At 55.0% G+C, this 10,503-nt stretch overlaps 1 protein-coding gene across 2 annotated transcripts; it reads left to right on the top strand.

The window, feature by feature from the left end:
- The first annotated feature begins 5,724 nt into the window (after nucleotides 1-5,724).
- On the top strand, nucleotides 5,725-9,454 carry HAND1 (heart and neural crest derivatives expressed 1). 2 transcript variants are annotated; one of them, XM_079772422.1, is made up of 2 exons: nucleotides 5,725-6,906; nucleotides 8,463-9,454. In XM_079772422.1, exons 1-2 carry the CDS (start codon nucleotides 6,364-6,366, stop codon nucleotides 8,562-8,564), a joined length of 645 nt encoding a protein of 214 aa, XP_079628548.1. In that variant the 5' UTR covers nucleotides 5,725-6,363; the 3' UTR covers nucleotides 8,565-9,454. The 2 variants fall into 2 exon arrangements, with proteins under 2 accessions (XP_079628548.1, XP_079628547.1); XM_079772421.1 differs by having other exon boundaries at nucleotides 6,001-6,906; nucleotides 8,460-9,454.
- The last annotated feature ends 1,049 nt before the right edge of the window (nucleotides 9,455-10,503 follow it).

The following is a 10,503-nucleotide window of genomic DNA, read 5'->3' as shown; positions in this document are numbered from 1 at the left end:
GAAGCAGCAGTCAGGCGGTGAAATTGGCTTTGGTGACATTGACCAGAGAGAAACCTCTTGGCATGAAACAGCCCGGCACACAATTGAGCAGTCAGTCAGGGCCCAGCAACGAGCAACCTGGGGCGCAACTGAGCGCCACGAAGCTAGGTAGCCTGCAATGGACGAAAGCAAACAAACAAAAAACCAGAGATGCCTAAAACATGCTAGTGCGCAGCAGAACACGTTCAGGGACCACCTGAAACCGATTGGAGAGGCTGGCCGGGATGAAATTGTCCGGAAAGCAACGGGGGCTGGGTGCAAAGAGCCAGAATGAAATCCACCTGCCAGCTAGCAGGCAGCTAAGCACTGCAGGGATTGCGGGGAGGGCTGGGCGGCCCCGGGGTGGACAGGGAAGGGGCCTGTCGCCCCGACCGGAGCTGCTGTGGGGACGTGGCAGGGGAGGGGGTGTCAGGGCTTTTTGATTTACAACCGCCGCGCCCCAAGCGATCCAATCCCATAAATTTGGGGGCCGTTTTCACCAAAACTGTGAGTTATGATTTTTCAAATAAATACATTTTCCAATCAGACGGGGTTCTGTTTAGATTGAACGCGTCCTGAAGCAGACGCCTCTCCCCGCGGAAAATACACAGAGGAGGAAACGGAGCCGGGACACAGCTCAGACGACATAAAAACTTGTGTAAACACGTTGTCATTTACAGACTTCGGAAGGGAAAGGGATGGGGAAGGAAGATGTTTAATTCTCCCTGGAATCCTCAGGTCCCAGCCCTGAGGGAAGACACGGAAAATTTAATATTCTTTTTCCACAAGCTTGCTTTGTGTTACTCATTAGACAGTGGGCGGCATTAGGTTTGCTTAAATAGATCTTGTATTTTTGTGGCTGTTACAAACCTGAGACTGGATAGGGTTGCCGCCTCCCACCCCTTAGTTTTTCTTTAGGAAAGAGAGTGGGGGAGATCAGCCAGAATAGATGATTTCAGCAGCGGAGCGTCTGATTTGTAGCTGCGTGCGCCCTGCTCTGGGCCTGTGCTGTGCCACCTGCGAAACAAGGGACCGGACCTGACTAGGGATCAGAGGCCTGTGTGCGCACAGGAGCATTCATAAATAATTCTGTGCGCAGCGGCAGGAAGCTCAGCGATCCCTCCGCCCCCGCCCCGCCACGCCCCCAGGTAGAGAATGCCAGCTTGTGACTTGGACCTTCCCTGGCAAGATCACCCCTCATCCAGGAAAGGGGGTAATAAGGGAACGACAGAGGCTACCTTGGAACCGAAGTCTCCCCTAGACGTCTGTCTCTACCCTCGCCTCTGTCACTTATTGGCTGTGTGCCCTTAGGGAAGCTCCTTCCCCTCTCTGGGCAGGTTCCCTGTTGGTCCTGCCTTCCCACACTGGCCGAGGCAACCAGGCCTCACTCAGCGAGCTTCTAAGAGCCGTTTCCTATCTCTCCCCTGCCGTGACTATTCTCCGGCCTCGGGAAGAAGGTTGGGTCAGACTGGAAAGTCCTAGACACTCTTTAGATGCGGCAGAGAAAAGTTTAAGGGATTTGCCCGCTCAAGCTGCGGGGTAAATGGCCCACGGGCTGATTTATGGCGCGTTACTGCGCGACGCGATTCCCCAAGACAGCGAGAATATTTTACACCGCGCTAATATAAACAGGCGGCCGGCCGGGTCCTTTTTATGGAGTTCCTGTAATTACCCGCGCCCTGACAGGTCCTTGATTTACGGCCCTATTTAGATAAGAGGTCCGGTGCGGGGATTGCTGGTGGCGTCAAGGTCACAAGACTCGGAGGCGGGAGAAGGTTTGCGGTAGGCGCCGGTGCGGGCTCTCTGAGGTCTGCCAGTCCCTTGGGTGGAAGTGAGGGGAGAAGTGACGCAAGGGCGGGGAGAGGGGCCTCTCCGGAGGTCTAAGACTTGAAGAAAGAGGGTCCACTGCCCAGCAGGGTGGCTCAGTGGTTGAGCGTGGAGGTCAGAGCCCATTCCTAGTCAATGTGCGCGGGTTGCAGCCTCGATCCCCAGGGTGAGGCATGCAGGAGGCGGATCAATGATTCTCTCTCATCATTGACGTTTCTGCTTCTCTCTCCCTCTCCCTTCCTCTATAAAATCAATAAAATATAAATCAATAAAAATATATATAAAGAGGGTCCACTCTACAAATGGGGGAACTGAATCCTGGAGGATGCAAGACTATCCCAAAACAAACAAACAAACAGACAAACAAACAAATCACAGCGAATGAAATGGAGATGGGTGGGATCTGGAACTGGAATTCAGGTCTCTGGCAGCAGCATCCCCACACCTGGCGATGCCTGGCCTCCCCCGCCTCCAGCCTATGAGAGTGGGATTCTGTAGGGTCAGTGGGGAAACAGGACTCAAGGTGGTAAAAACACGCAAGGTCAGACTGGAATAGGGAGCTGCTCCACCACTACCCAGAACGATGTAATCGTGTGGGTATGTGACTCCATTTCTTCCCCTGTGAAATTAACTCCTCAAAACAGTCTACTGTTCCTGTGCGAAGAGCTTCACCTATATTATTTCCCTTAATCTTAAACCAGCCCTCTGGACCGGTATCCCTCACCAGCCCTCAACCCCCAATTTACAGAGGAGGAAACAAGATCTGAGTAGAAGAATGACAGTTCTGTCTGGGTTTCAACCCAGGAGGGGCCCAATCCCACCGCCAGGCTTTCTTCAACACTCCTTTAATACAATTTTCAACCTCTATGTGCTTAAGCTCCAACTTATCAAATGGGGTGAGAAGTTCTTGTCCGACCTCACCAGCACAATTGGAGAAGGAAGCAATGTTTGATAATGCTCTGAGCATTCTAAAGGTGCTATCTAGGTGAGCACCACAGAGGGGAAGCAGGACAGGGGAGACTGAGACTGGTCCTTGGTCTATAGATGTGGGCCCAGGGAGAGCGGAATCCTCTCCTGAGCCAAGTGCTAAATGGGAGTGTGGGGAGAGGGAACCAGGGCTGGGAATTACAGACTATCGATCCTATCCCCTTCTGAAAATAGAGAAATGGAGGCTCTGAAGAGGAAAAGGAATACTGAGGTGATAGGCAGAGCCAGAACTCTTGCTCTCAACTTAAAGCAATTCTGGTCAAACTCCTGGGTCTCAGCCTCTCTCCCTGCCCCTCTGCAGCGAACACCCTCACCAGGTCCCCATCATCCCATTCCTCTACTCCAAATGCACCTAAGTCAGGCTGGAGTTAAAAGCGCCTTAGGGGCTCCCAGAAGGCCGGTTTGAAGCCTAGGCGCCTTGTGGTCTATGCAGGCACTGGAGATCTCCCAGGCGTCCACCCTGCAGGAGCCCGCCCAGCCCGGCCTAGCCTGGAGATCCGGGGGATTCCCGAGGGCCTCACTCTCAGAGCAGGCACCACTCATCCGAAGACTTCAAATCCTTCACAATCTTCCAGGGAAGTGGGTGGGGGGAGGGAGCAGCTCTTTCTGGGTCCCAGGTGGCTGGGAGCACCCAGCTCTTTAAGCACCCACCTGGGCGTGGGGTGGGGGAAGCAGGGCAATCTTGGGGCCCTCCAGGGGTCTGATGGAACTGGGACTCATCACCCAGTACTGATAATGTATTCCCCATCCCACTAAACAGGCTGGGGTTGTGTAACCACAGGAAAAGGACTGGGACACATGGATGGGTGCTGGAGCATGAATTTGTGAGTATGTGGGTAATTGTGTGTACCTGTGTGAGTGTGCCTCATTCATGTGGGCGCTATGATAATATGCATACTATTGTTCAACTTCATCTCATCAATGTGTGCACATGGCTATATAAGACAGAACAGATGTCAAACTGAGTGTTTGTGTGTCAGTGTGTAATGTGCAAAGATGTGAAAACATCTATTTCTGAGCACCTGTGCATAAATAGTAGTAATCATGGCTGTGTACTTGCGTGTGTTTGTGGGACTGAAGGTTTAGTTGTGACACTGAGAATACACGAAATGCATGATGCAGTTTTTGGACGTTTGTGCTGTGAATACAATTGTGGGGAAATGTCAGGAAAATACAAACTGCACCCATGCACAATGGTGACATAAGACGCTGTGCAGCACCCCACAGTGGTGTGTTATTTATGTGGAATGTGTGTGTGCCTCTACTGGAAGATGGTGTCTTATGCATGCCCACAGGCAGCCTTTGGAGGGGCTCAGCTGCAACCTATCTGCGTGGGGATGTGTGCCTGTGGGTGGGTAACAGAGAGATAATGTGTAAAATCCTGGGAATGCACCAATGTTGAAATGCTGTCTTGTGTGGGTGTACATGTGTTATCCTGAGAACACATACTTTTGGACATAGGAACATATGGACCTTTGTGTATGCGGGTGAGTTTGGGTGATCCTCTGTGCAATTATGTGTGCATGTGTAATCTTGGGCCGGGTGTGCCACATTGAGAGCCTCTAAGTGAAGATCCTGCCTGGATTAGGACAAAGACTGGGTGTGTGTTGAAGACTGAGGTCCTTCTCCACATAGTAATTACTCTCCCTACCCGACACGCTCAGGAGAGCCTACACGCCAGGGAGGCGCGGGACCCCGCAGAGCCGAGGTGGAATTGGGCGCCGGGCGCTCCCTCCCCTGGAACCTCTGGCTCTGCTGGGCCCAACCCCAGCGCTGCTGGCGCCAGGCGCCCGGAGAGCGGCGGGTTTCTAGCAAGCCTCAGGCAGGAAACCAGGGCTTCCCTCCCCCACGCACCTCTAGGGCCCACAGCCCTAGGGGACCAGGGGAACGGGCCAGACGGGGACAAAGCGTTTGTCTCCTTCTCTCCTGTAGTATCCCCCTCCCCCGGCCCTCCTCCCACCCCTTTCCATGTATTCCCTTGTTCAGGAGAGGAAATAACACAGTATCCACTGGCTGTGGGACACAAGGAAAATCGTTCATCTCTGGGCCTCACTTTTTCTGTCTGTTCAGGAAAGAATTGGCCTTTCTCCCTCTGCCTTTGGACGAAGTGTGCCAGGAATGGGTAAAGAAATGAATTTGTCCTCTAAAAAGAGCAGCCACATATTGCTCTTCCCCTTCCATCCTCACCTCCACACTGGTTTTGAGAGCTGGGCACACTCCCTCTACCCCACCCAGGGAAGGGGGGCTGGGAAAGGTTGGCGAGGTGGAGGGATCCAGGTAGGAGGACGTTAGCTGGGAGCTACTGCAATGGGAGGTAAGACAGAGAGCCCAGCCAGAAGCGCCGTCACCCTGGGAATTCCAGGTCCGAGCGGGGCCCCGGGAAAGCTTCCTGAGCGGAGACTGGGACAGGCCCTGGCCGGAGGGGAGGGGAAATAGCGGAGGTCCGAACGCCGTCGTTGTGCGTTTCCGAGGGTGCGCTCCTCCCGCCGAGGGAGCCTGGCGGCCAGTGTGGATGTCCTCGGTACGTGCACACCGCCAATTGCTCGCGGTGTGAGCTTTGGCACTGCGTCTTTTACAGAATCGAACATTCTCAAGCGACGGTGACTTGGCGGAGTGGTCCGACGCGAGCCGGGCTCCTTGCGCAGAGAGGCGGCAGTCAGCCGCAGTGCATCGACTTGGCTAGAGGTGGCGGGTGCACGACCCGCGCGGAACTGCTCCCGCTCGGGCAGGATGGGGCTCGTGACTGGGGTGCCTGGGGAGGAGGCCTACCCTGCCTCCAGCAGCGATCCCTCATCTTCTGCCTCTGACGCCAAGGGGAGCAATGGAGTTCGGGACTAGAGACCTCTGGGATTCCCCTTTTAAATTCTGGAGGGCCTAGAACAAGAACCTTTCTTTCTCCGGCCCTCAGTTTCCCTGTGTGAAGTCAAAGGGTGGGCTCCAGAAGACCTTTTCGCTAGATGACTCTAGATTTTCCCCCTTGGTTCCTTGGGTGCGGGTGGCAACCTCCTTCCAGGGCGCTGACAGGCCTGTGCCTCGAGTACGTTGCCCCTGCCTCCCCCACCCCAGCCGAAAACGGGGAGGGGGAGGGGCCGAGGCGGGCCGCCTCCCTGTCCCCCCCGCAGGCAGCCTGGAGGCGAGTGGCTCAAGCTGAGCTTAAAAACAGGGACGGCCACCCCCACCCCCCTGCCATTGGTTCCAGGGAGAGGTTGACATCAAAGCCGTGGCCTTATATAAGCCAGACCCTGAAGGGGAGGCCGCAGAAGGGTTAAACAGGTCTCTCGACGCCGCATCTGTATCTGTATCCTCAGTCCGTGGCCCCGCCACTGAAGCGGCGGGCTGCGCGTCTCCTCCTGAGCCTGGCCCGGACTCTCCCACAGCCCGCGCGCGCACCCACCGCCTGGTCCGGGACTCTCCCGAAGCCGCGCACCCACGGGAGCGCCGCCGCGAGCTCACGGGTGGCCTCGGTCGTCTCGGGAGTGCATGGGGCGGCACTAAGAGGACTGGCGGTGCAGACCAGGTGGCCGCTCCAACATGAACCTCGTGGGCAGCTACTCACACCATCACCACCATCACCACCCGCACCCCGCGCACCCGGTGCTCCACGAGCCCTTCCTCTTCGGCCCGGCCTCGCGCTGTCACCAGGAGCGGCCCTACTTCCAGAGCTGGCTGCTGAGTCCCCCCGACGCTGCTCCGGACTTCCCAACCGGCGGGCCACCGCCCACAGCAGCGGCGGCCTCTGCGGCTTACATCCCGGACGCCCGGTCCGGCCAGAGCCCGGGGAGCCTGGAGGCCCTCGGCGGCCGCCTGGGCCGGCGGAAAGGCTCAGGACCCAAGAAGGAGCGGAAGCGCACAGAGAGCATTAACAGCGCGTTTGCGGAGCTGCGCGAGTGCATCCCCAACGTGCCGGCCGACACCAAGCTCTCCAAGATCAAGACTCTGCGCCTGGCCACCAGCTACATCGCCTATCTGATGGACGTGCTGGCCAAGGACGCACAGGCCGGTGACCCTGAGGCCTTCAAGGCCGAAATCAAGAAGGTGGATGGCGGTCGCGAGAGCAAGCGGAAAAGGGAGCTGGTGAGTTCGGGGGCCTCTAGGCTCCAGCCCAGGGCGCGAGCGGTGGGCACCCGCAGGCGAGCGCGCAACGGAGGAGATTTTGAGAGGCTGCGGGGAGTTCTGAGATGGTCGAAATGTGGGATTGTGTGCGTGAGGGAGAAAGATTAATATATGAACGCAATGAGGGATATTGTTTGTAAGGCTGCGAATTAAGACATAGTCTTAACTTTTTTTGGAGGGGCTATGGAGTCCCTTTTAAGAATCCATTGGAAGCTTAAGACCCTGAGAAAATACACGTATATTTCGCTTCCAATTTCGAGGGGTCCTTAGCTATCCCTGGCTCTCCTGGAAGCCACTTTAAGAATGCTGTAGGAGTTCCTTACTTAATGTGCCTGGGTGTGAATTTATGCTTATGGACTTAGTTACTGTTTTCAAAGGATCTTTGCTGGAGAGGCTAGTCTACCTACATCCTCCTATAGACAGGGAAACTGAGGTCCAGAGTAGGACTGGAGGTGAAGGCCTCGGAAGGGAGGAGTCAGAGGTGCAGCTGGGTAAAACAAGTCAGGTCTTCTACTCTCAGTCCAGAGCACACTTCCCACTGGCTCGTTTCAAGGGCGACACCTTGATGGTTTGGTGTGTCAACATCAACGAGAGAGTCTCACTACCTTCTTCTGGCTTTGGAGATCCTCTCCAGTGAGGGAGACACTTTCTGAAGCCGGACTCTGCTGGCCCAGAGCTGTGGAACCTCAGAGGGTGGGGATTTCCAGGCTACAGAACTAGTTTATCTAGGTTAGTACGCTCGGGCGCAGGCTGCTGCCCGGGGAAGCTGACTAGAGAGCCCCGCTGGGTTTGGTCTGACCCGCGGAGGCTGTAGTAAACTAGGGAAAGCTCAGCTGGGGAGACTGGGAAAGACAGGCATCGAGTCTCTAAACCTCTGCTCTCAGCTAGAGGAGATGCAGGCCCCGCGACGCCTCGGTGGAAGTTACTGGGCGCATTCCCACCTTCTACACCTCACCGCCTCTTTTAAGAATCACCGCTTGGTTTTGCTTGAGAGCGGGTTAAGGGGTGTGGGATAGTAGATCAGGCCGAGTACCCTTCGCCCAGCTGTCTGAAGCTACCCAGCACCAGCAGGCGGGTGGGGATCCAACCCAGTGTCCAAGCCCAGGAGCTAAACCAGGTTGGAAAGCCTGTGGGCTGTGTGGGGAGAACAGGTCCGCGAGCGCGGGCGGGAAAACTGTGGGTTCTCACCCCTCCCATTCCAATCCCTGCAGTCTCCCTTGGGCGCCATCACGCCAAATCTAGGCGCATCAATTTCACTAGACACAGAAAATTCTCATTATGGGACCCCCAGCAGCTGCCCAGCCCATACTGCCCCCACCCCCCAGACTGCGCATAAAGGCAGATTTTATGAGCTTGTTTGCCTATTTCGCAAACAGAAATCCGTCACTTATTTAAAGGCTCCCAGTTACTGCTCCCGACACCTTTCCCCGACCCCACTCTGCGCTCTGGCGACTGGAGCAGAAAGATTTAAACCTGTCTCTCTCGCCTCTCTTTCTGTGCATGTCCTCTGGCAGCAGCAGCACGAAGGCTTCCCTCCTGCCCTGGGCCCAGGCGAGAAGAGGATTAAAGGGCGCACAGGCTGGCCACAGCAAGTCTGGGCGCTGGAGTTAAACCAGTGAGCCCAGGCCCGCGCGGAGGACCCCGCCACCGCGGCCCGACCCCGGCGGCCCGGGAGGAGAGGAAGGCGGAGAGTGCCAGGCTCTGGGTACCAGGGGCTTATGGGGCGCATCCTGCCGAGCCTCTGCTGGGTGCTGGCAGGTCGCTGGCTGCAACAACACACTTGGATCGCATGTGCAATGTCATTTGAAATTGTTTTTAATACATTAAGAGAAAGAGAAATATATATATCCACCCCCATAACCAAGAGGGCGGCTCTTGGCAGCACTACGTACGGGAGGGAGAGACTGCGGGACTCCGGACGAGCGGCTAAGACGCACCCTTCCAACCCTTCTGGGGCGAATTTGGAACCCCCAGCACCTTCCCCACTGAGCTAGCTGGCTCTCTTTCTAATTCCCTCTGGTTCCAATCAAAACCCTGGAGTGCTCAATTCCCTAATTAAAATGCAATAAGAGGAATCAATAGTTTACTGCCAAGAACGGAGAACCAGATCGGGAAGATGGAGGGCTGCCTTTTGTTGTTGATCTCCCTCAAACAGTGGTGTTTTTATTTTATTTTTTACTTTTGTCGCTGCACTTCCTACTTAGTTCCAAGGGAAACACATTTCCCCCTTCCTTCTTTCCTTTCTTTTCTCCTTCCTTCTTTTTTTCTTTCTTCTTCCTTCCTCCCCCTGGCTCCCTCCCTCCCTTCATTTGTAAATAAAAGCTTTTCCCAACGTTGAAAAGTTTTTATGTATTTAAACTACCTACGATGCCTGCTGTGCTCAGGTGTTTGTTTATTCCCCTATCCCCACCCTTTTTCTACCTCAAATCTATATGACCACTCACCGCCCTCTCCCTTTGCCAAAGCAGTATCTACGCTCTTGACTAATAAAACGTTTTCTGAAATCGGAGGAAGCCTGTGTGATGTCTTGGTGGGGATCCCTGGCTTCATTGTTTCTGCTAGGTAGAGAGCCTCCTGCTCCTACTTTTTTCGATAAGTGCCAAACCAAACTACAAGTCATGTCAAGGGGAGGGGGCAGGTAAAGGACTTATTCCTTGAAGGAAGAAGAACAAAGCTCTCCTTAGAACTTAACTGTGGGACAGGGTAACTTTAGTGAACCCCCAGAAAGGAAAACTAGAACGGAATTAGACCCAGATTGCCGGGCTGTGATTTAGGTGGGTCTAACACCGGGTCAGTATGCACTCGGTGTCTGAAGAAAGTCTGCTGGGTGATTAGGAAAGGGCAGTGAAGCTGGGAAGAGAGGGATGTGTTCGAGCATACTGTGTTCATATTAAATGAAGAACATAGTTGTGTAGGTAATGGTGAGGAAACTCGCTCAGAGCCCAGTGCCTGTGCCAGGGCCAACGAGAGCGTCTGCTTAGCATAGCTCCCAGCACGCAGTAAGGGCTCGACAAGTTGAAGCAGCTATTATTCTGTACAAGAGCAAAATAAGCTTGTCAATGGTTAAATTGAGACATTTAGGTTTCTCTCCAGCAACAACGCACTCAACAAATAACTGTGAGAGCATATGGATTGTGCAGAGGGGTGAGGGTCCGTGCCTGCTAGTTCCCCCACTTGTGTCGGAGAGCCATCTTTGCGCTCCCACATGCACACCCAGGGCTGGGTGTGGGGATGAATACAAGAGGGTGCGTTTTTGGCGAACGCTGGGCTAAACTGGGGTGAGCAAAAGAAGACTGTTACGTGTCCCTGAATAATAGAGTTCAGACAACTAGTTTTGCTTTGCTTGCGCGCAACTGTGCTAGGCACTAGGCTAAGGGCTTTTATGCCTCTGAACAGCTCCCACCATTGCCTGAGGGTCGCACAGTCTGCAGTGCTTGTACGGGTCTCCGGCGCTCCCTCTGGGGGAACACGCCCGTGGGTCCCTGGGCGCTTTCTAGCCCCACCCTGGGAGCTGGGGGCCCTGGCTTGGGGTCCAGAAAGGAGACCCCCGGCAGCTCT

Source organism: Cnephaeus nilssonii (assembly GCF_951640355.1).
Source record: "Cnephaeus nilssonii genome assembly, chromosome: 5".
Taxonomy (NCBI): domain Eukaryota; kingdom Metazoa; phylum Chordata; class Mammalia; order Chiroptera; family Vespertilionidae; genus Cnephaeus; species Cnephaeus nilssonii.
The sequence above is the reverse complement of the archived record's forward strand: the minus strand, read 5'-3'. Positions and strand labels throughout refer to the sequence as shown.